This window comes from Aethalodelphis obliquidens, unplaced genomic scaffold, assembly GCF_003676395.1.
Source record: "Aethalodelphis obliquidens isolate GAN/ISIS:26980383/991018 unplaced genomic scaffold, ASM367639v1 scaffold62, whole genome shotgun sequence".
NCBI lineage: Eukaryota > Metazoa > Chordata > Mammalia > Artiodactyla > Delphinidae > Aethalodelphis > Aethalodelphis obliquidens.
In genome coordinates this window covers 8,391,403-8,417,885 of record NW_020838006.1, presented here as the reverse complement: position 1 = coordinate 8,417,885, position 26,483 = coordinate 8,391,403, and the positions used below count along the sequence as shown (strand labels likewise).

Here is a 26,483-nt window from a genome sequence, read left to right as displayed (position 1 = left end):
TCTGCCATTCTCTTCTCTGATCACTCACTCTGGAGGAAACCAGCTGCCATACTGTTGGGACATTCAAGCAGCCCTAAGGAGAGTTCCTTATGGGGGAAGAACTGAGGCCTCCTGCCAACAGCCAGGACTGACTTGCCAATCCCATGAGTGTGCCATCTTGGAAACATGTCCTCTAGCTCTGGTCAAGCCTTCAGATGACAGCAGCACAGGCCAGCAACTTAAGTACAACCTCATGAGAGACCCCAGTCTGAACTACCCAGCTATGCTGTTCCTGAAACACTGACCCACAGCGGGTATGAGATAGTAGTTTAAAACAACAATAAACGTTAAGTTGTAGAGTAATTTGTTATGAAATAATAAATATCAATAACTAATGTAACACCCAAAACGCCAGCCTCGCTGGCCACATACAATTTCTTTTCAAATATTTTCCTCTCCAAATCTGGCTGCTATCCTCACAACGCTGGTTCAATAACACCAACCTGCTAACTTTGAGATGCAACACACATTTTGTAGCACTTCCATTACTGAATCACTCTGCTTTATTTGCCAGTGGGGATCTTGAGAATTTCTACTCCTGGGTTCCCACTGCCTGGCTTCCATGACACAATAGTGACCCAGTTCTACTGATTTGCTATTTCAGGTCTCCCTGCCTCTTTCTTCAAAGAGGCTTCTTTTTCTACAGGCCACGTCAATGCTGGTGTCGCCTCAGAATCTATCCTTCTTTTCTTCTTTTGACCCCGAGCCAACTCTGTGGGTCATCTTGGTGCTCCCCGGCTCCAATGACCATCGCTCCACAGATGGTCACCAAATCCATCTCTCCAGCCTACATCCCACTCCCCACACCCACCTGCCCACAGGCAGTGGTGCACTGGAGCCCAGTCATGGCAACTCACGAGAGCCAGTGGTACACATCTCTTCCCAACTCTATCTCGCAATGTCACGTTGGGAGCTTGAAATCAGCCACATGGAAACTGAAATGCAATTTACACCATGGCATTCCACAAAGGCTACCAATCAGGGCTTTGTCAAGAGTCAGCAGATAACCACTTATCAGCACATTACTGTTCAACCAGTTGCCTTTGCCTTCTGTGTTGCATAAACACCTCCACTCAATGTGTCCCAAGCTGAGTTTTATTTTTTCATTCATTCAAAAATATCTGTTACAGTTTTTTCAGGTTCTAATGAAGGAGAGACATTGCCTGCCTTCAACAGACTCGTATTCTGTTGGATTAAACAGAAGGTAAACAGGTAGCATCTACCACACTGGTGAGACTGTAGCACGGGGGGAAGCTCAAGGGGCTCGGGGAGCTCAGAATTGGGAAGACTTTTTTGGGGGGCTGTGCCATGCAGCTTATGGGATCTTAGTTCCCTGACCAGGGATCAAATCCAGGCCCACAGCAGTGTAAGAGTGAAAGCGCCGAGTCTTCGCCACTGGACTGTCAGGGAATTCCAGGGGAAGACTTCGAAGAGGATGTCTCATCTCAGCCATGACCTGAATCACTGATGCGAAGTTTCCAGAAGAAAGGGGGAAGAAAAGTGTTCCAGGCAAAGGAAGAAGAGCATAAAGACTCAGTGTGAAGAGAGAGCACCGCATGTTTGGGGAGCAGCAAATGCTTCAGCAGGGAAGGGCCTGGCGTGAGGTGAGCAGAGGTCAATCCATGAAAGGCTTTATAAGCCCTGACAATTGCCTTAGACTTTTCCTGGAGGCAGTGGTAATTCACTTAAGGTTTTTAAGCCTAATCATAGGACTTGATTTGCTTTTTGGAACATTCACTATAGTTGCAATCTCGGAAGAGGGCTGAATAGGACCTACTTTGAAAGATTTTTGAAAGATTTTCTTGCACTCCAGTGTTCACAGCAGCACTATTTTCTATAGGCAAGACATGGAAGCAACCTAAGTGTCCATTGGTAGGTGGACGGATAAAGATGTGGTCTATATATACAATGGAATATTACTCAGCCATAACGAAGAATGAAATAATGCCATTTGCGGCAATGTGCATGGACCTAGAGATGATCATACTAGGTGAAGTTAAGTCAGAAAGGGAAAGACAGGTATCATATGACACTACTCATAAGTGGAATCTAAAAATTGATACAAATGAACTAATTGACAAAACAGAAGCAGACTCACAGACATGGTTACCAAAGGGGAGGGGGAAGGAGGGATAAATTAGGAGTTTGGGATAAACAGATACAAACTACTATATATAGAATATATAAACAATGAGGTCCTACTCTATAACACAGGGGACTATATTCAATATCTTGTAATAACCTATAATGGAAAAGAACATGAAAAAATATATATATGTATAACTGAATAACTTTGCTGTACACATGAAACTAACACCTTTTTGCAGACCTTGGGGGAAACAGCTCCCGTCTCCTTTCCTGGGGTTTTCATGGGTGTCATCTGTAGGCTTAAAGAGTGTTCTGGTGGGACTCTGAGGTCAGGCTGTTCTGGTGAAAAACTTCAGGGTAAGGTCTATCAGAAGGTTAATCAGCTCATTCCCACTGACAATTTCACCCGGGGTTCCTGTGGGGAATTAGTTACCTCAAGTCCAAGGGAGCCCCTGGGCCTCTTCATTCAGTGTTCTTCTCTTTCTACCATGTGAGAGGCTCTCGTCTTTTATTGTTCTGCGGTTTTAGGGCAATCTGTTTTCCAATGTTCTTCCTCCTTACAGTAAGTGCATTCATTGTTCCTTCCCCAATGGGGACTTAGCTCTCTTTTGAGTTACTCACCTTCCGGGAAGGTGAGAAAATTGGCGTTTTTGTTTTGCATCTTCTTTCTTCTGTTGTTGTTCTCTGTTGAACACTTTAAAAGCACCATCTACCAATTGAGAGGGCTTCATTCCAAATGCACCATCTAAATTTTGCAACTTTCTCCTGATATCTGAGGCAGTTTGCCCCCAAAAGGTCAAATTTAACCTCTGTAATATTTTCAGGGGCCTTGGGATCTGCATTAGGTTGATGTCTGTAGGCCCGATAAATCCTTTGCAAAAATTCAGAGGGGTCTTCATTTGTTTTTTTGCTGAATTTCTTGAATTTTGTTCAAACTCTTGCTTTGGTTCCCCTTTTCAAAGCCCGGCCAAGATGCACTCATAAGTCATGCTCTAATAAGGGCATTCCTCCCTCATTGGGGTCTCAATTTGGTTCAGATTTCGGTGCTGCCAAGTGGGCTTCAGGTGTAGAGGATCCTCCCTATAAGGAGGGTCGTGATCTTTCAAATTAAACAAGTCTGAGAAACCCAGCTGGCTGATCATTTGTATTTAGGTTCCCTGTGAGTTAATGGGGGAAGGGAAATTTCCCTGCCCTGGGAGTGGCTCCTGGCCCAAGTTGGGTGCCCTGTCTGGTCTTAGATGGCAATACCAGACCAAGTCCCTGTGCCCCAGAAACTAACACAGGATTTTCTAATTGATCCATATAAGCAGGGACAGTCCTGAACCCCAGCATCAGGAATTGGGGCTGAAAAAGAACAGAAGGTGATGAAGGGGTACATATATTGGTATGGCGGCCAGAGCAGCTGGCACAGCCAGCTCAGCTGGAGGAGTGAAGGTTTGAAGCAACATAATCTCACTCTCATTCCCTTTTCTTATTTTCTCTGATAATAGTACAAATGCTTGCACATAAAAGATTTCATCTTGGGGCTTCCCTGGTGGCGCAGTGGTTGAGAATCTGCCTGCTAATGCAGGGGACACGGGTTCAAGCCCTGGTCTGGGAGGATCCCATATGCCGCGGAGCAACTAGGCCCGTGAGCCACAACTACTGAGCCTGCGCGTCTGGAGCCTGTGCTCCGCAACAAGAGAGGCCGCGACAGTGAGAGGCCCGCGCACCGCGATGAAGAGTGGCCCCCGCTTGCCACAACTAGAGAAAGCCCTTGCACAGAAACGAAGACCCAACACAGCAAAAATAAAATAATAAAAAATAAAAAGATTTCATCTTTCTTCCCTGCTTCTTCACAAAATAGCTATAGTCATTCAAAAGCCACTGTAAAACCATAAATAGCAATTGATCATCTCTAACCGCTAAAAGGATGCCTTTTGGAATTAATATTGTTAACAACAATCACTGTTCCATAATCTAGATTTATAAAGAAATTAGAATCCATTAAAAAAACTAGAAATGTTGTCAAAAAAAAGGGACGCCTTTTTGCTTTGGCATCAACCCACTGGCATTACACTGTAATTGTACTTGATTACTGCTGTGACACAATTTAAGATAATTAATAAAATTATGACTGATATCATTTACCAAGATATGCAAGAATTTTAGGAGTTCCATATAAATTCTAAAATGTGTATGTTAATGACATTTACCCATATGATACAATCTAAGAAATTTTACCACCACTTATTTGACAATGCTTCCCATGTAATTCAACATACCAAATAAGCCTAATTAGTTTACTGTTTCTGAGATGGAGAGAACACAAATAATTTGAGGGCTTCCAGGGACCCTTTGAAAAGCCTCAATATTAGCTAGAGGTCAAATGAACTTCATTTAGAGTTTGATCTTTGGGAAGTTTGTCAGAAATATCAAAAAGCTTTAACCAGTGATAAAAGATCAATGACAAATACAGATCACTTTAAAGAAACTTAATTACCAAACACAGTTCAGTATTTCAAGAAAACTGTCTTCTTAGAGAACCAAATTCAGGTTCTGTACCACTTTACCTTTAAAATTCATTTTCTTAATTAAGTTCAATCTCATCTTAGCCAATCCCAACCATGCACGAGACTCTTTCAGTGTTCCTCCTCCACAAACCTTCCACAATTTTCTGTGTCCATATTAATCTGCCCCTCACTTTCTTGTCCATTCAGAAACAACCAGCTCTAGGACAAGACCACGTTTTTCCCTTTAACAAAATGCATTTTCATTCCTCATGCTCTGCTGAAAACAGACATCCTACATCTTTACATACTGAAATGTTTCCCTCATAATTCTTAACCTTAAAACCTTAATCTCTAGTGAAAATCAAGAAGCAAGCAATCGTAAACTGTTTATCATACCTGAATTTCCTGACTAACAAGCTTATGCTTTTAGTCTTCCTCTCCTGAGAAGGCAAAGGTAGGTAAACTTAGACCTGCCCAGCAAGTAATGTTCCAATATTTTATCCTATCTGAAATGACCCAGATAGTCAATGAATTCTCTTCATTTAGCTTAGTTTAAAGTTACGAAAATCTAGAGAGACTATTTTAGATAGACATTCCCAAAACATAATTATTCCTATACAGTTTACCTAAAACTCTTACCTCATTTATGTCTATTTTATTTACTTAAAGTCTTTGTCATGGGACTTCCCTGGTGGTCCAGAGGGTAAGACTCTGTGCTCCCAACGCAGGGGGCCCGGGTCGGATCCCTGGTCAGGAAACTAGATCCCACATGCATGCTGCAACTAAGGAATCTGTATGCCACAACTAAACATGCTGCAACGAAGATCCCACATGCTGCAACTAAGACCCAGTGCAGCCAAAATAAATAAATAAATATATTTAAAAAATATTTTCATATTGTTATTTTCCTTGCTGACAAACTTTTTAACAGGAATAATAAAGGTCTTATTTGATTTCTAGTAAACTTAGGTACAATGAAAGTACAATACTTAATGTTGATGACTCTAAAGACATATCTGTATTAAACCAGCAAGTTTCAGCTAACTTTAACTCCAGATAGTAAAGCAACACTGAATATTTCCTAGATCACGTGAACCCAAAAGTCATTCTGGTCGGTCTCTTCCATGTTTGAGTATGAATATAAGCACATAATTTCCCTCAAGCCAATCAAATAGAGCCCCCCCAAAATCAATTGTGGCAATGTCACACATCTATAACTCACATACAAACTCAAACACAGGGACCTCTCAATTCCCATTCCAAAATGTCAGCCATGAATCAGGTGCAGCAATGTAAAACCCACCAGTTACAAAAGAGGTTGGATTCAAACAGGGTTTCTGGCAGATGGGACAAATCAAGGTCACCTGTTCAGACGGCTAAACCCTTTTTACTAATATTTACGGAAAAGATATTTCTATTTGTAGCATTTGGTGACTTTAGGAACCAAGTAGAACCTTTCTCTTCTTCCTGGGAATGTCCCGTTCTTGGACAAGAACAGACAGGTTTTTGGTTTTTTGTCTGTTTCTTTCCTCCATTTGACATCAGTAAACATTTAAAATATCACAAAGCTGATTTGGCTGTAAATGGAGAAACAGTACCAAACAAAATGAAACAAAAAACCCAAAGGACAAACAAAATCCTAAATGAACCCTCAAGTTTGGTCTTGGGTTTTACATATGCCGATGACACAGGAGACCATGAATGACGTAACTGACACAGCAAGGGTACATGGTGCATAGGGTCCCAAGGTAACCCTGCCTAAATCCCTTGTGGAGATCCTAACAGGTACTATGGCCACACATGGTTACAATGATATAAAGTATCATCTTCCTCTCACCCATGGGTTCATAGCTGTAATCAGATCACTTATCCAAAACACACCTCAGAGGACTTTCTTTAGGGATAGTTGAAACATTCCTTGTTTTTCAAGACAAATAAAACACAAACGGCACATACAAATGCTAGTATCCAAAGAAACAAATGAACACATTCACAAATTGGGTAAAAGTCCAACTCTTTCCTCTCTCCAGCAAGGTACATAAACAAATTGGCTTATTCTGGAGAAAAAGCTCCAAATGGAGAGGAAATACAGTTCCTGGCTGTCTACACCAGCACGACTTACCCTGCGGTATCAAGCCCATCAGCTACCAAATATGGATTCCTTGCCCCAACTGGCAAGAGCTGGGGCAGCCGGTACTGCTTCGGAGAATTTTGAAGGGAAAATCCTCAGGACAAGTGGTCCCAGTAGCTGCTAGGGCCTTACCTGAAAATTTCCCCACCAGGGCCAGCTGGCCACGAGTAGAAAGGCTCCTGGCTGGCTGGCTTGCCAAAATTTGTTACTGAGTCCAAGCTTGTACTGCTCGCTGCACGACAGGCCCATAAATCGAGAGACGAGTTATTGGGGCAAGGAATAGTGCCTTTATTAGGAAAGCCAGCAGACCAAGAAGACAGTGGACTCATAACCCCCAAGAACCATCTTGCCTGAGTTAGAAGTCAAGCTTCTTTTATACTAAAAGGGGAGGGAGTAAAGTTAAACATTTCCTGGCTCCCGTCAGCCTCTGGAGGGGATGTGTTAATTTCTTCCTCCCTGCAGTCATTCACAGGTGGGCCTGGTCAGGATGTTTTCTGCGAGTTAAACAAGGGTATTTTAGCTTAACACTCATTACCTGGGAGGCAGGGTTCCCAGAGATGGGCCATGATGTATAATTTAAACTTACAGGCAACATCCCTTTCATGATTACCTTGTAATAGGATACAAAGGTTCTTCCCTATTACACTTTCACTTAGCCTAATTATTTTGAGTTTTATCCATTCTGTTGCATGTATCAGCAGGTCATTCCTTTTTATTGCTGAAGAGTATTCATTGGATGGACCTACCACAATTTTTTTCTACACTCAACAATTTAGGGACATTCAGATTGTTTCCACTTTGAGGCTACTACAAATAGAGCACCTGTGAATATTTGTGTACAAGTGTGTGTGTGTGGACATATGCTCTAATTTCTCTTATAAATACCTAGGAGTGGAATAGCTGGATTATATGGTAGGTGTATGTTTAACTTTTGAAGGAACTACCAAATTGTTCTCCAAAAAAGGAATACCATTTTTACATCCCTAACAGCAATGTACAAGAGTTCCGATTGCTCCAAATCCTCACCAATACAGGGCAGTGTCAATCTTTTTACTTTAGCCAATTAATTTTAGCCATTCTAATAGCTGTGTACTACTATTTCATTGTGGGTTTGACTTGCATTTCTCTAGTGACTAACAATGGAGCTACAACTTTTAACAAGTGGAAGACCAAACCTACTCAGAAGACCCAAAGGTGTAAAAAGAGATGTAGGGGGAAAACCAGGAAAATGCATGACTTATGGAAGCCAACTGGAGAAATGATTCAAAGAGAGAGAGGTCAGTAGAATCAAATGATGCCCTATGAGGTCTGAAAATTCTCTTTTGGATTTAGTGCCTTTGGTGACACTATCAAAAGATGTTCCAGTAGCAATTGGTTCCAGCTTCCAGCCTCTTTCCACATTTCCAGAATGAGTCCTACTGTACTGCCTGTGGACAGCACCCCCTCCTCAGGTGTCTGGGTCCCAGCTCCATGGGGCCCCTTCTCGGACCCCTGAGATCAAAGCACCAGCTGGTACCTCTTTGCAGTCGTTCTAAGTTCCTAGGGGGTGTCCCAGGCTCTGTTCTCTGCGAAGCCAACTCTGAGATGGAGATCAGCATGCAGAAGTTTCATTAGGGAGTGATCTCAGGGCCATCACGCCTGGAAGAGAAGGGAAAGCAGCAGGACTGGGCAAAGGGCTCAGCCAACCCCCACGGGGAGCTGTGAAGCTGGGTGGCCCTTCAGGGTTGTCTGGCCGAGCCCTGTATAGACCGATCATTGGATGCAGCCACTTCCCAGGAGGGGCATGTGATCCTGGGTGAGGTGACTCCTGCCAGCTAAGGGCTGTTCCTGTCCCTGGTGATTGCTGAGGGCTATCAGCCAGCATCACCCCGCAGCTCATTCCCTTCAGCCTTGAGGGGGCATCTGGGTGGCACAGTCAGAATGTGCTGCAAGGGTTTCTCCTCCAAGCTTCTACATTCGAATCGCCCAAGTCTCTTCCCTTGGCTCCTCATCTAGGAGTCACCATCTCTGAATTACTTCCTGTGTGCTTTCTGCATTTTCCAACACCTGTTCCAGCAATTCCTTATACTAAACTCTCGCTGTTCCTGTTTCCTGTTGGATGCACTTCCTCCACTGAGATGACACCTACACTGTGAGGGAAGGGATGGGGGGGTGAGAAACCTGCACTTTGGGGCTGATTCTGTGTCCTATTGACCAGGTTACATATAACCTAGAAAAGTCAAGTTGGGAAATATCAGGATGATGTTTTGCTATCAGCTCATACATACTCCCAGGGTCATCTGTTGGTACCGAAGTCCGGAGTGAAATAACCAACATGTCCTATGCCCTCCACAGTCTGCCCTGCAGATAGGAACATGCCTGAACATTCTGAGCTCCTTCCAGCCTAGGCGTAACATATCGACTGCGTTTCTGACATAGTAATGCACTAGATGGCTCCCTCGTGATCTGAAAATGTAAACACAGTCACACCTGAGTGCCTAACTTCACGTAGTCGGGACTCAGACTCAGGGATCATTGGCTGAAATGCAGTCTAAATGGGTCCTGAAGGGGCGGGAATAAATCAATGATTTCTTTTTTTTTGGCCATGCTGCGCAGCATGCAGGATACTAGTTCCCCGACCAGAAGGCGAACCCGTGCCCCCAGCAGTGGAAGCACGGCATCTTAACCACTGGACCACCAGGGAATTCCCAATGATTTCTTCTTTCCATTTCAGGCTGCACTAAATCTGATTTTCAGTAAGGCTAAAATGCTAGAGACCGAGACCAGCACATCCTAAACAGACCTGGCCAGTTCATCAAGGGTCCATCAGCACATTTATACGTAGTCACAGTGGTTTCGGGAGGCATGTCTGAACTATAACTCCCTGGCTCTCATCACCAGCATTAAGAAGTAATCAGAATACAGTTACTTCAGTCATCCAGAGCACATTTTATTAACACAGAAGGACCACGATTCAGCTTATTAATCTCACAGGAGGAGTTTAGACCCTGGTAAGCACCACTCATGTAGTATACTATGAACTTGATTATAAGGAGGAAGCAAAACACATCATTATTACCAAAAATTCTTCACTGAGAACAAGTCTCCCCCTCACCCCCCCAAAAATGTATTAAAGGCTTCAAATCTAAAAATATGTTACAACATTTAACATTGACTCAAGTTTATTTTGTTAAATAAGCTTTAAAATATACTGTCTTCTCTCCTTCCCCTGATTCTCCAATTATGGGAGGAAGGCTTTTTCACTGTTTTTCTCCTTGACATCTATCCTCTTCTCTGTCCCCGAGCAGAACCGAGGGCTGAGCGAATGCTGAGGCCGTGACTATGACGCCTGCTCTGCAGCCCTCGAGTGCTGGCTCCGGAAGTGGTTCTCGCTGCTGGGGGGCCCCTCCTTTTGTAGCTTTGCCCTTCTGGTCTTTCCAGCAGTTTCAATCCAGGGATGCTGAAGGACCTGGTGGGCCGTGTAGCGCTTTTTGGGGTCTACCACCAGCAACCGGCTCACCAGATCTTTGGCAGCTGTTGGAATGACAGAAAGACGGAAAAATGAGATGCATGCAGGTGGTTTGAAGTTTCCCTTCCCCATACAGGAAATAAGGACACAAACCTTCCTGTTAGCACCATGGCTGGATCAGAGAACTTTCTGCCACGGTGGAAACTTTCCATATCTGTGCTTCCCTCCTGGGACTACTGAGCATTTGAAATATGGCTGGTGCGACTGATGAACTGAACTTTTTTTTTTGGCCGCACCGAGCCTCTTGCGGGATCTTAGCCCCCTGACCATGGATTGAACCCCGGGCCCTGGGAAGTGAGAGCACAGAGTCCTATCCACTGGACGACCAGGGAATTTCCTGAACTGAATTCTTATTGCATTTCCTTTTAATTAATTTACAGTTACATTCAAATAGCCACATGCAGCTAAGGGCTACCATGTTAGACATAGAGTCATGAGGTCAGGCCTGCAACTAACACCCATGGCGCCGCCCAGCTCAAGAGGACACATGGAAGCCACATAGTATATGTCTACATATTTTAAAATTTGTAAATCAAACTATCAAGTTGTTAAATAAAATATGTCCAATCTTCCTTCCTAAATTGATAAATATACCTCCAGATTGACAAAACTGAAAAACATGGGCAAAGAGATCTAAGTAGTAAATAATGCAAATTCAAAATGAATTTCATTTTTTGCTCAAGACCATGACTGATTCTAGAGAGATGTGGTGACAGCTGGTGGGTCAGGTGGCAGACAGGGAGGAGAAGAGATTTCTCCCTGGCTCGCTGGTTCTCCCAGGCCGGCTCCCTGAGCCTCTTAACCAATTACTTAAGAATACACGGGAGGGAATTCCCTGGCGGCCCGGTGGTTAGGACTCCGCGTTTCCACTGCAGCGGGGCACGGGTTCAATTCCTGGTTGGGGAACCAAGGTCCCTGCAAGCTGTGCAACACGGCCAAAAAAAAAAATACCTGATGTAATAAAGGCATGAATGTATATATATATTTTTTAAAAAAAGAATGCATGGGGAAAAAGATATCCACGTTTATTTACCTTTATTGGGGGATGCCTCTTGTTCAAGGTCAGCTGTTCACCCACCAATTGCCCCGCTTCTATGGCCACTGTCCAGTCACCTCTTGAGCATGGAGACCACAGGATTTCTCCTACCCCACCCCGTTCAAACTGGGCAGATTCCGCCCACAATGTACCCCTTCCCCATTCACCCCAGCATCACTCCTTCAAGGTCCTCGGAGGACTCAGGGGGTAGAAGCCCAGGTTTAAACGGAATTCTCAGTCTCACATGCCTGTGTGTGGACAGTTGGACACCCCACCAATATGTCTGTGCTCCCCCTACGCCCCCCAAACAGCTGCTCCTTGGCAGCCTAGGGCACTGTGGGGAGGGGCTGGGAAAAGAGGTCTCACAAGCCTTGGAATTGGGCTTGGGCCATTTGTGCGGGAAATTCTGGGGTCCCGGTTAAGTGGTCTAGAAGGGGGAGCCTGGGCTCTGGCGGGGGGCACAGCCTCTTGTCCCCAGAGTCTCCTCACTTCTGGGGAGACATGTAACAAGAGCAGGCCCTCTAAGGCATGGGACTCAGGGCAGGGGCCACCATAACCAAATCTAAGAACAGTGTTGCATAGAACTTTCTAAAATGATTTTTAGTCCTTCAATTCCTAAATTGCCACTGCCTTGATCAGCTCAAGACCCTTACCCTACAGGCAGCAAGCTTCCCTCTGCCCACCTTAGTTAAGTGGAAAAAAATGAAGCTCTTCCCTTCCCGCAAGCCCGAGCCCCAGATGAGGAGGCAGAGCTGAGGACAAGGGCAGATGAATAACTTATCTTAGATGATGTGTTTAGGGGAAATTGGGGAAAAGTTATCACTCCTATTCTACTTTTTCAGCTAAAGACTCAAAACCCCCAGTGATCTAGTTCTCAATTTTACAAGGGCAGTGGGTAGTACATACAAATCAGTAGAAACAAGGGGGAAAATTCCACTTGAAAGGGCCAAAAAGGAGGAGGACCACACATGCTTCTGCTCCACTAAAAAGTACCTGAGACCTTCTCCCTCAACCTTCCAGAGCCCCTGTGCCCCAAGTATGCCCCCATAGGAGCCTGAGTATTCACAGGTGAAATAAGCATCTCCAGTCTGTCCAATTCCCAAATACTTCTGTATATGAGATGGCAGATGGCTTTTTTTTTTTTTTTTGGCTGCACTGCACGCCTGTGGGATCTTAGTTCCCCAACCGGGGATTGAACCTGGGCCCTCGGCAGAGAGAGCACCGAGTCCTAACCACTGGACTGCCAGGGAATTCCCTATGAGATGGCTTTGATCTTTCCAAATGAGGATTACACATTTCTGATATTTTTCAGTTTATTTTTCAGTTCTGAGGTTCTTTAATTGGCTTCAGGAAAAGTATTTGGTGACTACAACTGGTGGTGAGAATCTTTCGTTATATCTCAAAGCAAGTCGTGTTCGGAATGCTATGGAAATCTACACCAATCTAGCAGGAAATAAAGGATGAAGTACAAGATGCTGACAGCCCAGGTACCGTAGTGGGTTCTCTGGGTGGCGTTTTACACATCTGACCTGATCCCCGGAGGGGCTCCATCTCTCCATCCCCTTCCCTCCTGCCCGGGAAGCCCCAGGTCTCACCGTCAGAGATGTTGTCCCAGTAAGGAGCCAGGAACTCAAAGTGGCCCAGCTGGATGATGTTAAAGAGCTCATCCTGGTCCCTCTCTGGGCTACGGAATGGGGGGAAGCCGCACAGGAGGATGTAGAGGATAACGCCTGCGGCCCACATGTCCACCTCCAGCCCATAACCTGTGCAGTAGAGGCAGAGACACATTATCTCACCACTTTGGCTGCCATCTCTGTATCGAGGGGTCTCAAAAGCACACGTTCAGCCAACCAGACAACTCTGTGTATCCACCTAAATATCTCTACAGAGTCAGTGTGTTCAAAGTCTAACTCACCCCATCCCCATCTCCCAGAAGAGCTTACCTTTCCGACACCCTGTGTTAGTTGGTGCGAGCCCTACCATCCTGACTTCCCAGAGTTCACGTAGACTATTTGCTTTCATTCCTCTCTTATCCAGCTCAGTAATGCCTCCATTAAAATGTCTATAGTCACTCAGTACTCTCTTGTCCCACTGTCACTGTGTTACCACAGCTACTATGCTGGCCACACCGAGTCCAAACTCACTTGTGGGGAATCCAGACTCAACCTACCCATTCAACTGCAATTCCCTCTGCTCCACTGAGGCTGGTCTTCTCAATGTCTCTACCACCCAACCTCCATGCATAATCTAGTCTCTGCATGTTGGCTTCCCTGATGCTTCTGCTGCTGGGACAAAATCTCTCCCTCCTCCCTATCCCCAGACCCACAACCCATCCAGAGCCTTCCCATCTTTAGCCATCATAGGGTGGCTAAACTGATTTCTCCTGGAGTGCCAGGATGGCTAAATAGGCATTCACATACTTGGAGGCATATAATAATAATAATAATGATTTCCTTGTATATCCTTTACAGAGTGTGTCACTAAAATAGCCCACTGGACCCTCATACAATATACAAGCCTGTAATAAATGTTATTCATTGGGTTTGAAATGGGACCTCCTTTTCTTTTAAATGCAAGGTTGGTAAAGGAATTTTTAAGCCAATTACCATAAGAACCGTTCCAATTGTCTCCATTAGAGGTAACCTTGGGTGAGTGGCCAAATGACCTTGCTTGCTTGCGTTCCCCACCCAATTCTCCACCATCTTCCATCTCACCGTCCTGCCAACACACGTGCATGCGTGCACGCGCACGCACACACACACACACGCACATATACCACAATCCCTTCTCTGTAATAAGGGCAGTCCTTGTGAGGAAAAAGTGCTCATGCTTTGGTCAAGAAGACCTATTTCAAATATTTCCATTAACATCCAAGTACAAGCTTAGTGCCAACTCTCTGAGACTTTCCACTGCTCCATGCTGAAAAATGTAAAATTTAAATATTAAAAGTTAAACCTTGGTTAGTAAGTGAGCTGGAGTCCCCCAGAACAATGTGTAACCCTTACCTTTCTCAGAAAGAATTTCAGGAGCTACATAAGTCGGAGTCCCACACACAGTAAATATAGGTCTCACCACATGCTTTGCAAGACCAAAATCAGCCAGTTTCAAGGTGGTAGATTTGTCCTCATTTCGCTGAACCTGTAAGAAATCAAAATCCCCAAACCACCAAAATTGTGATGAGAACAAAGAAGGAAAACTAACAGGACAACAACCATGCAAGTTCAGGATAAGCAAACAATAAAACACAGGAGCTTATAGATTGACCCAACACTGACAAATCCAACTGGATCTCAGTGACACGTGCTCACTAAAGAACCAATGAGTTAGATTTTCTCTGCCGTCCAATATGGTAGCACCATATTGCCACAGATGGCTATTTATTTTAAATTAATTAAATTAAAATCTAATAAAATTAGAAATTCAGTTTCTCAGATGCACTAGCCACATTTCAAGTGATCAATAACCATCCATGGCTAAGGGCTATTATATTGGATCATGCAAGTCTATAACATTTCCATCAGTAGAGAAGAATCCACTGGGCAGCACTGAGTTAGAACAAGGATCAATGATATTTTTGAGCACAGACTAGCTTTAATGAGAATTAGAAAATGCCTGTGGATAATGTAAAGTCGGAGCAGAGGAAAAAAAGAAAGGAAAAAGAAGTGGGAATTGTAATGAAAAAGTAGACAAATAAGCAGTGGAGGCTAAAATTATATGGTTTACCTAGCAAACACTTCTGTCATGCTTCTTCTTCTTCTTTTTTTTTTTTTTTTTTTGTGGTACGCGGGCCTCTCACTGTTGTGGCCTTTCCCATTGCGGAGCACAGGCTCCGGACACGCAGGCTCAGCGGCCATGGCTCACGGGCCTAGCCACTCCGCAGCATGTGGGATCTTCCCGGACCGGGGCACGAACTCGTGTCCCCTGCATCAGCAGGCGGACTCTCAACCACTGCGCCACCAGGGAAGCCCTGTCGTGCTTCTCTGATGCCAGGCGCTGTTTATAACATCTTACAAAATATTAATTCATTTAATCGTCATTGCAGTCCTGTAAGGCCATGCACATTCCCATTTTACAGATAAGGAAATGGAGGCACAGTTACATAGTAAATGGTGACCTGGAGTTTGAACCCTGACACTTGGGCTTTAGAGTCTGTGCTTGTAACTGGGGTATGATGCCGAATCTTCCAGCAAAGGGTTATTTCTGTTTCAGGAGGCTGAGGAGGTCTCATCCAAAGGCCCCCAAAGAATTGGAAGCAGGTGGACCAGAGGCAAACCTCCACCATCAGGGGGCACAGCCAGCCATTCTCGACCCTGAGTTTTACCATGTTGTTACAAAAAGGGCTTTTGCAGTAAATCCCTCAGGCTGTGCTGGGCCCAGGAGTGATCCCTCTTGGGAGAGAGATGGCCGTGTCCCTGGGAGCATTTCTGCTGTGTGGCCAAGACCTCCAGAGCATCTGCTGGGCTGTCTGGGTTTCAAGATTAAACTAATTAATATCATAATTTTACCCTCCACAATAGTTCACCTCTGCAGAGCAGGACTGACTTCACGCAAAATAGGAAGTATTGATACAGAAAGTCAGCCTTGCTATCTTCCTCCTCCCCTTTCAGGATCTCCTCATCCAAACCGAGGGCCTCCTTCCCAGGCATGGCCCTGGTCCATCCTCTGCTGTCAAGGCTCCATCCTCCTCCCCTGCTTTACCGGGCCCGCATCTCATGGTAGAAGCTGATGGCTCAGGCCAAAGTGAGCTGAGTGGCTAATTTCAGCGCTATGGGAAACTCACTGGGATTAGCCTGGGTGATCTCATCCAAGTGTGACTCAATGGAGCCACCAGGGCTACAGGAGAAATTATCAACCTGTCTGCAGGTGCACGCACTTGCATCCTCACTGGAACGGGGGCCAAGGTTCCCAATGCACCGACCAGCACTTGGGGGGCTGGAGGGCATTAGGCAGGGCTCTGGTTCTCCCTGTGCTGCATCAGACCCACACCCGAAAATGCAGGGTGGGCAGCCACTCCCCAATCTCCTCAGCCAAGGGTAAGTGCTCCAAACCTGCTTTGGTTCCTGCCAGAGAGTTTACATCTCTGTAAGCGGAATGTGTCTTAACTACTGAGCCCAAGTCACTGCTGGGCAATCTTATCAATATCTTCATAATTAACCTAACCTAATGGAAATCATAGGCGTAAAACTAAAACACACTTCTGCTTTGGTCTGTGTATCGAGACAGACAGAGCCCTAAAGGAGACTGGAGAGGTAATTATTAGAATAATTTACACTAGAAAATCTACTTTGGAAGGCAAGGACAAAAAAAAATGTGTGCTGCCTTAAGTTTCCAGATGGACCATCTCCATGAGTCCCATTTGCTGGGTGACTGCTGAAAAAATCTGTCCCTCACAAATATTTGTAAATATTCCCAACCAAATGATCAGCATTAAAAGCATTTGGCTGATTGAATACACCAAAATAAACTATGAATCCCTATGCAAAATGACGAGCATTTCCTTCCTCAAACCCCCCATCCCCCCAACCCCTGATTCCAAAACCCGAGTCCACTGAGTCAGGAGCAGATGAAACATGATGGAGACTTGGCCTTTTAGCTATTTTGAAGTTTTTCATGATATTTATTTTGAAAATGTATTATGTTAAATGTCCAGATGCTGATGGATACATTTTCTTTCTTTTTTTTTTTTTTTTTGCGGTACGCGGGCCTCTCACTGTTGTGGCCTCTCCCGTTGCGGAGCACAGGCTCCGGACGCGCAGGCTCAGCGGCCATGGCTCATGGGCCCAGCCCCTCCGCGGCACGTGGGATCTTCCCAGACCGGGGCACGAACCCGTGTCCCCTGCATCGGCAGGCGGACTCTCAACCACTGCGCCACCAGGAAAGCCCAGGATACATTTTCAAATACCAAATCTGTTTTTAAAAATTATTTTATGGTCTTCTTAGAATAATATTACACTGCTTCTTGTCTCCATAGCTTTTCTCTTTGAGTCTCAGGATGATGAGACCCATAGCAGAACCCGAGGGTGGTTAGGATCCACAGAGTCATTTGTTCCTTCCAGAAAGTGAGAATGTTCTGTGTTTTTAATTCTTCTGTCTCCAGCCTCTGCTGTCAGGAGTTATGTAACATTTTTAAAAATTTATTTTATCTTTTAATTTATTTTATGTATTTGGTTGCGCCAGATCTTAGTTGCAACAGGCGGGCTCCTTAGTTGCATCATGTGTGCTCCATAGTTGCAGCAGGTGGGCTCCTTAGTTGTGGCATGTGAACTCTTAGTTGCGGCCTGCATGTGGGATCGAGCTCCCCAAGCAGGGATCGAACCCGGGCCCCCTGCATTGGGAGTGTGGAGTCCTAACCACTGTACCACCAGGGAAGTCCCGGGTTTTATGTAACATTTTTCAGAGCTGTCAGTGTGACTTGAGACTTATTTACTTTGCCTACATGAGCAGCTTAACTACATTTAGGGTCACACACTGACAGTGTGAATTTTCTTTTGGTTTTTTTGGTTTTTTTGTTTTCCAACAGGCACCTCACATTCTTGGCTTCGAAACAGTTCTTATCTTAATCCTTGAATTCAAATGACTGACATCCTCCTGGAATAACTCTTCCTTCTGGTATTTGTGCAACTTTTTTTTTTAATTTAAGTATAGTTGATTGACAATGTTGTGTTAGATTCTGGTGTACAGCAAAGTGATTCAGTTGTATATATATATATATATATTCTTTTTCATATTCTTTTCCATTATAGTTCATTGCAAGATATTGCATATAGTTCCCTGTGTAGGACCTTGTTGGTTGTCTATTTTATATATAGTAGTGTGTATCTGTTAATCCCAAACTCCTAATTTATCCCTCCCCCAACCCTTTCCCCTTTGGTAACCATAAGTTTGTTTTCTAAGTCTGTGAGTCTGTTTCTGTTTTATAAATAAGTCCATTTGTATCATATTTTCGATTCTGCATGTAAGTGATATCTAACGATATTTGTCTTTCTCTGTCTGAATTTCTTCACTTAGCATGATCATCTCTAGGTCCGTCCATGTTGCTGCAAATGGCATTATTTCAGCCTTTTTTATGGCTGAGTAATATTCCATTTTATATATGTACCACATCATCTTTATCCATTCATCTGTCAATGGACATTTGGGTTGCTTCTTGGCTACTGTAAATAGTGCAGCTATGAACTTTGGGGTGCACGTATCTTTTCAAATTAGAGAATTCATCTTTTCTGGATCTACACCCAGGAGTGGGATTGCTGGATCATATGGTAGTTCTATTTTTAGTTTTTTAAGGAACCTCCATACGGTTCTCCATAGTGGCTGCACCAATTTACATTGTGTGGAACTTGTGAAACCATCAAAGTCTCCACCCAAACAGGAAACTTGTCTACAACATCTTCCCACCAGACTATCATTCACCTCTGGTTGAAATCTCAAGATGGAAAAGATCCCATAGCTTCACATGGCAGACCATCCAGATCATAGTCAGATTAACTTGTGAGGAGGTTCACCCCACGTTGATCCAGAATTCCACCTCCACCCCTTTTTTCTAAATCTGCCCTCTGGGAAGGACACACCACTTCCAAAGATGGACAACAAGTACCAGGATTCCCCCCAGGGTGCTTCTGGTTTCTCTAACAGGCTCCCAGGTGGTACCAATGCTGCTTCTCTAAGTTCACATCCGAGAATCCTCAAGCTTATCCTTATAGGATGAGGTCTCCTGACCCATCATCCCCTTCTCTCTCCTCCCTACGCTAAGTACAGCTCTTGAACCAGCAGCACAAGCATCACTTGTGAGCTTGATGGAGACCTCAGGCTACCCAGGATCCACTGAACAGAACTGCATCCTATGAGACCCCAGGGCGATTCTTGTGCACTGTAAAGTTCTAGATAATCCCTATTTAATTGACGCCTCTTTTAACAAAGAATGCCCAGAAATGAACACCATATACCACGTATGATTTGAACAAATCAGTGAGCCTCGGTACCCTCAGCTGACTAGGCACTGGGTGGCCATCAAGGCAAAGACCCCACTAAATGACCCACTTCGATGCCACAGCCCCAGTGCACACATCTGACCTTGTCCTCACCCCACATCTCCGTTTCTCTATCTACAGGTTTATCTAAATTCACTGCTCTGGGTCACATTCCTTCTGGGGCTCGTTTTCAATTGCCCTCTAACTGAAAGGGTGTTAGAGATTAATTTACATGGTACTTTAATGACTCTTGGTCCATCTGCATCCATCATCCCTTTTTCTAGCCACACCAAAGTACCCTGCTTTGAATCCAGACAATCTACATTTACATAAGCAGCCAGATCACATCTGGACAGTCTCAAAGCTTCAAAAGGAATCTTTCCTTTTCTGAGCCATTAACAGCCTCCTCTCCTTCAAGGGCACATCAATTTAAATGTGATCTTTCAATGATCATCTCTGAACAGCAGATGGAAGCAGAGTACAGACCAAACAGCAAGCGGCTGGCTCCCCCTAAGAAAAGGGGTAGAGCTTATTTATCTGTCATCTTCTTACTTGATCCTTCATACTTCCTCTGGCCTTCTCCCTCCAAGTTTCCATTTCCAACTGGCCATGAGGACGGAAATGATCTTAGAAACCAATTCACATGGAAATGCCAATGCCTAAAATCAATTCACATTTCAACAGCAAAAGATAGCGTAATACAAAGAATGACTGAAAAAATCAGTGGGGACAAAGTTTTCCCGGGACCTGTCACATTACTGGCCTGTGACATGCCTTTGGTGTCTACACATCATCACCTCTCTGGCTCCTGTTTGCTTAGGGCCCAGTCAACACCACACGGCACATTCCAACCTCTCCAAGGGAGCACATGCTGGCAGAAGAAGCAATTAACACTGATATTTCTTCAAGCTGGAAATTCTCATAATGAAAATTTTCTTTGTAAGGTTTCAGGAGTCTAAATAGCCCTAAGGGAAGAGGAGCACTAGCATCTTATCAGGAAATGTGATCACTAGAAATAGATAAGCTCAGTAATACAGGCCTAAAATTTTAATCTAGGGCCCAATTATCAGATATAAATATTTCTGCTGGAGAAAACAACATGGTAAGCTTGCTAGATCCATTAAGAGCTCCTAGCACCTTCTGGAAGTCTCTAAAAGCAGCCACACTCAGCCATGTAATCAAAAGTTAGTTCTAACATCATCAGTCTCCTAAGTTTAGCAAAGTGTTGATACAGACAGTAGCCATCCATTAAAGGAAGAAACAATTATCTTGATAATACAGAAGTCAGCACAAGAGGGGAACACTAAATTAAAGTCAACTAAAGAACATTAATTGATGGACAGTAGTCACCATGGTGATATTTACTAATATTAACTCTCAGAAGACCAGCCAAGTTTGCAACATAATTATCCTAACAACAGGTTTAGAGATGACACCTTTCTAAACTCAGACAAGGAGTCTATTGTCAAATCCAACACTCCCCAGATCTTTGTCTGAAAAACCACAAAGAACTTATGTTAGGTAGCATTTAAGTCTGACATAACAATATATTCAACTTTACTCATCTGGAAAAAGGACAGACACGATTTAGAAATGTGACAGGCCCACTCAGTCTGAAAAACACCAGCTGACAGATTATCCACAAGACAGAAAAGATGTTACCCTATGCCACCAAAGATGGCTCAGATCTGTAGCTTTTTGCAGCTTCTGAAGGAGACTTGCCACCACGAAAGAAAGTTTTTATTTAGAAAAACAAAAAGTAGGCTTTCTTGCTTGGTGCTTTGTGACCACCTAGAGGGGTGGGATAGGGAGGGTGGGAGGGAGACGCAAGAGGGAGGGGATAGGGGGATATATGTATACATATAGCTGATTCACTTTGTTATGAAGCAGAAACTAACACAACATTGTAAAGCAATTAAACTCCAATAAAGATGTAAAAAAAAAGATACAATAAAAAAGTGGAAAAAAATGTAAAAAAAAGTAAAAAAAATGTAAAAATAAATGTAAAAAAAGATACAATAAAAAAAGTGATTTCTTTAAAATCAGAAAAAAAGGGTCGAAATATCAATTACAATTAACACCAATAAACAATTCATGTATTAGACTGAAAAATTATAGCTCTGCTGCAGTTTTTGCTCTCTCTCAGGACACAAACACACACACACACACACACACTTCACTGCCTTTAAGGGCACTAAAACACATATGAACTGACATTTAAATCCATGAAGGTGTTGCCAAATGACTTCTCAGAGGCAGCTAGCTTGTCCACACTAAATGTATTCCTTGCAATTTTTTATTTCCTGAAGCAAATCTCTACGTGCCACCTGCAAGTGCTGACTTTCTCCATTTTAAAAACTGCTGACAAGTCAATCCCTTAACACAAGTGAGAGTCTCTATTGCCCAAGAGATGGGCCAGCTCGACAGATTGGTTCCAGGACCTTGTGGAGAAAATGCAAGCTCAGATGACTGTCCCCAAAAGAAAACGATCCTATAGGGTAAAGGATCTCACTCCACATCCTCGAGAACATGTATCACTGTTCTGATGCTTTATTAAGCACAGGCCCAAAATGTTCTGTTCATGGGACCCACCCAGGCCTCTAGTCAGAATTCCTCCTGCTTACACAATTTGGTGAAAACATCAGAGGATCTGTAAAGAACACTGCTCTGTCATGATTCCAAAGTGCCATTGTAAACAGGGTCCGGCACATCACACATGGGGAAAACTTGGGCTCAGACCCAAAAGACAGAAACAAAAAGCAAGTGAAAAAAGGATGAGGACACTTAGCTCATGCAAAAATGGAATTCTTGGGCTTCCCTGGTGGCACAGTGGCTAAGAATCTGCCTGCCAACGCAGGGGATAAGGGTTCGAGCCCTGGTCCGAGAAGATCCCACATGCCGTGGAGCAACTAAGCCTGTGCTCCACAACTACCGAGCCTGCACTCTAGAGCCCGTGAGCTACAACCACTGGGCCCGAGTGCCACAACTACTGAAGCCTGAGCGCCTAGAGCTCGTGCTCCACAGCAAGAGAAGCCATCACAACGAGAAGCCTGTGCACCACAGTGAAGAGTAGCCCCCGCTTGCCGCAACTAGAGAAAAGCCTACGTGCAGCAACAAAGACCCAACACAGCCAAAAATAAAATAAATAAATTAAAAAAAATTGTTTTAAAATATGATTTAAAAATGGAATTCTTAGGGAATTCCCTGGTGGTCCAGTGCTTAGGACTCGGCACTTTCACGGCCGTGGGCCTGGGTTCAGTCCCTGGTCGGGGAACTGAGATCCTGCAAGCTGTGCAGTGCGGCCAAAAACCCCAAAAAACAAAAATGAAATTCTTCAAAGGGAGATTTATTCCCTGGTCATTCAGGCAACCAGTCAATGATCTGCAATTCTATGAATCTGGACCAAAACAAGGCTGCTTGATTTAGGGGTCAATGTAGACCTCACTTCACCAGATAATTAGCTCGACTCACTCATCATTCTGCTTGTGGGAGCAGCTTACAGGCAGATGAATGTACTGGGATGATGTTTCCAGGCTGGCTCTACAGCCATGAAATTAAAGGAAACAGGTTAACTCCTTTCCCCTCCACCGCACACCCCTGCTCAAAAAAAAAAAAAAAAAAAAACTGGCTCACGAAGATCACTGTCTCCATTTACTACGGCTTCATGTGCAGCAATCTGGCTTTGGATTCTTCCTCATGATGTCCACCTTAATATCAGACTCATTCCTAACATAGTAATAATGAGAGAAGCTGCCACTGATGGAATGCTTGCCATTTGCCAGGCAGCATGCTGGGGTCTGTACTCATTCTTTCATCCAACTGATATTTATTGAATCTCCACTATGTGACAGAACTGATGTCGTTTTCAAGGTACAGTCTGAATAAAACAATGTTCCTGGGGTCACAGAACTTTCCAGGAGGAGGAAAAAGAAAATAGAAGAATAAATATGGAACATATCAGGTGGTGACTGGGGCTACAAAGAAGAAAGTGGGACAAAGGGGCCAGAGAGGGAACACGTGAAGTGCACCAGGAACACACTTGAAATTCAGGAACACACTGGGTTGACTGACTCATTGCAACAAGGGAGATCCCCAACACCTTGGGGATCCAGGCATCTAAGTGAGAGGGTGTTCAATGAACTTGTAAGAGGTGGATCGTGTTAGGTGACTTGGGAGAGGGTTCATGAAAGCAGGATTTTGCTCTGAACTGGATACTGTCAGGAAGTGAGGGTAATTCTATGATTGGGCATCTTGGTAATTCTTATCTAGAAGGTGGGAGGAAGGTGGGGCAGTGAATCATAGTCACCCAAAAGGGAAAATGTAGCCCCATTTGTGGTCTGGACAATCTTGTTCTTATCTGGATTTGGACATGATGATGAAGAGGTCTTGCTTTTGTCTGGATCCATCATGGTCCTAGAGTGTCCTTATTTGATGTTGGTGCTTTGGGAGATTGTTTACATCCAAAAACAGAACAGCTGAGCTGTGTGTGCCAGGCCAGCTCCCGTGCTCAATCCTCCCTCAACCTTCTAAGACAGGTACTATTACTATTTCTCTTTTATAAGTGAGGAAACAAAGGCCCAGAGAGATGAAAGGACTGATGCTAGAGGCTTTCGGGATCTTAGTTCCCCAGCCAGGGATCGAACCCAGGCCCCCTGCAGTGGAAGCTTGCAGTCCTAACCACTGGACCGACTGGGAATTCCCAGTACTGAGCCTTTTGAATTCCTGCGGCAAGACCTCTTCTGCAAAATGGCCAGGGGGACTTTTGGTGGGAGGGTGGGCTCAAAGCCTGCAGGGAGAGCTGCTACCAGCAGACACCCCTAGCACCTAGGTCAGAGGATGTGCAAATGCCCAAGAAATGAAGTCCACCTGATCACTGTCAAGGTGAAAATATTTTTCTCCCAGGTACGAGGAAACAGTTTCCATTTTGTTTAAATTGGAAGGCTTCTTTCTCAATAATTTAATCAAAACCCATTTATCTCTGCAATTTATGAACTACAACCAAAGTTTTAAATACTGAAACGAATATGTTAAAAAAAAAAAAAAAAGACCATAAAGGTAAATGCTCTAGCGCACAAGGGTACCAGAGCAGGAGCCCGTTCGGACTTCCGGTATCCCACGTTTTATAACCTCCCTCTTCCACCGCAGCCAGGGCGGGGCTTACCAGCAGGTTTTCCGGCTTGAGGTCCCGGTGGACGATGCTCTTGTCGTGCATGTGAACGAGCGCCTTGCACAAGTCCATGAGCATGAGGGCAGCGTCGCGCTCCGGGAACTTCACACTTTCTATGATGGCATCGAAAAGGTCCCCTCCCTGCACGTACTCCATGATCAGGTAGATCTCTGCGTCCGTTTCATACACTTGATGCAGTTTCACGATGTTGGGGTGAGAGAGGCTCTGGATGATCAGGATCTCGCTGTCGACCATGTCCTCCTTCCCCTTGAGCTTGGACTTGTCTATGATCTTCATGGCGTAGGCCTGCTGGGTGCCGCGGTGCCTGCACTCCTTCACCACCGCGAAGTTCCCGTCCCCGATCACGCGGCCCGGCTCGTACTGCTTGCGCACATCGGCCGCCAGGATGCCCGCGGGCCGCCGCCTCCTGCCGCCCGGCCGCTCCGCCTTGCTTTCCTCCGGCCTCGTCTTGGGCTCCTTTTCTACCCTGGCCGGCGGCTTATCTCGGGAAACCATCCTCCTCCCTCCAGACGCACCCGGCTTTTTCTCCTTTTCCGCCTCCTGCGCATCCCCTCTGGTCCTGGGGAGCTTCTCTGTGTCGAGGTCGGCAGGATGCTCCCTCCGCAGCCAGCCTCCCTGCTTGCTCCTGCCTACGGTCCTGCTGTCTTTCTCCTCTCTTATGGGCTGGGCTTCCCCGACAACGTCCCTCTTGGCCTTGGCTGCTGCTGGGCCATGACCTTCCTGGCCTCCTGGGTCTTGGTCCTCTTTCTTGTCAGTGCTTTTGCTGGGTCTCCTCGGCTCCTGAGGCGGGTGCCCGGGACTGCTCCGGGTGCCCTCCTTCCAACCTTCCTCCCCACCCTGGGGCTTCTCCTCAGGGGACCTCCTGCAGCTCCTGGCCCTCACCAGCCTCTCTACGTCATAGCTGGGGCACCTGCCCAGGTCCAGCTCGCTGGTGCCCAGAGAGAGCCGCTCCCTCTGCAGGCTCTGCTGGAGCTCTCTTTCCCGCTTACACTTCTCACACCTGATTATTTCCCCCGACGTCTTTTCAATCTCCACCCCCAGGTGCTTCTCTCCGCTAGCATGCCTCTCCAGGGTGGCATCCCTGGGCACCTTGCTGCTGGGTTCAGGCTCCCACTTCCCCCTCACCCTGTCCTCCACAGGGGTCCTCCCCTGATGTCTGATGGCAGCCTGGGACCTGGCAGCCTCACCGCAGCTCTTGGTGGTCTCGGTCTCCCCACAGTGGTGACCCCCTTTCAGAGCCTTGCTATAAAGCCTGCTTCTCAGCCTTGGAGAGGGGACCCGGCTGTGCTGGGTCAAGGTCAGGGCCCGGGCTTTGCTGGGGTACAGTTCCTCTATAGCCACCTGGATGTTCTTCAGCGTCAGTGGTTCTTTGCCCACGGCTATGAAAGCATCCCCTTCCCTGAAGAAATCGGACACACTCCTGATTTCCCTGCCCTTGAGGTTGAATAGCTTCCTCACACGGTCACTCTTCCATCTGGGAAAGCCCAGGGCCTCTGAGACGTCAGCCAAGAGCTGCTCGAAGGTCTGCACCGACCGTCTATTGAGGAGCAGCGTGATCTTGCGGAGGGGTTGCCCACCCAGCTTGACCACGGTCACGACCCTGGGCTTCAGCAGGCTGCTGTCAGCGTGGACAGGGTGAAGGCTACCCTGGGGGCTGAACATGGGCACCAAGGAGCCTCGAGGCCCCAGGAATGGTTTCTCCAGGCTCCCTGGGCCAGCAGGCAGCCACGTGCCCTGCAGCTTCCGCTCCGTGATTTTCGAGCTTAAACATTTTAGAGAATGTTCACAGAGACCTCGATGTCCTGCAGGGGAAAAAGGACAAAACAGTATTAGTCCAAGGGGTTCAAACAGCCTTCTGGGGTCTTCCCTGGTGGCGCAGTGGTTGAGAGTCCACCTGCCGATGCAGGGGACACGGGTTCGTGCCCCGGTCCGGGAAGATCCCATGTGCCGCGGAGCGGCTGGGCCCGTGAGCCATGGCCGCTGAGCCTGTGCTCCACAACGGGAGAGGCCACAGCAGTGAGAGGCCCGCGTACC

At 45.6% G+C, this 26,483-nt stretch overlaps 1 protein-coding gene across 1 annotated transcript in view; it reads right to left on the bottom strand.

The window, feature by feature from the left end:
* Window positions 1–9,658: 9,658 nt before the first annotated feature.
* The window catches only part of DCLK3 (doublecortin like kinase 3), a 47,676-nt gene continuing 30,851 nt past the window's right edge, over window positions 9,659–26,483 (bottom strand). Inside the window, exons 2-5 of the mRNA XM_027088201.1 lie at window positions 24,423–26,251; window positions 14,300–14,432; window positions 12,890–13,057; window positions 9,659–10,263 (exon numbers count right to left, since the gene is read on the bottom strand). Coding sequence (XP_026944002.1) covers window positions 10,070–10,263; window positions 12,890–13,057; window positions 14,300–14,432; window positions 24,423–26,251 — 2,324 coding nt within the window. The 3' untranslated portion in view covers window positions 9,659–10,069. The remainder of the gene's footprint in view (window positions 10,264–12,889; window positions 13,058–14,299; window positions 14,433–24,422; window positions 26,252–26,483) is intronic.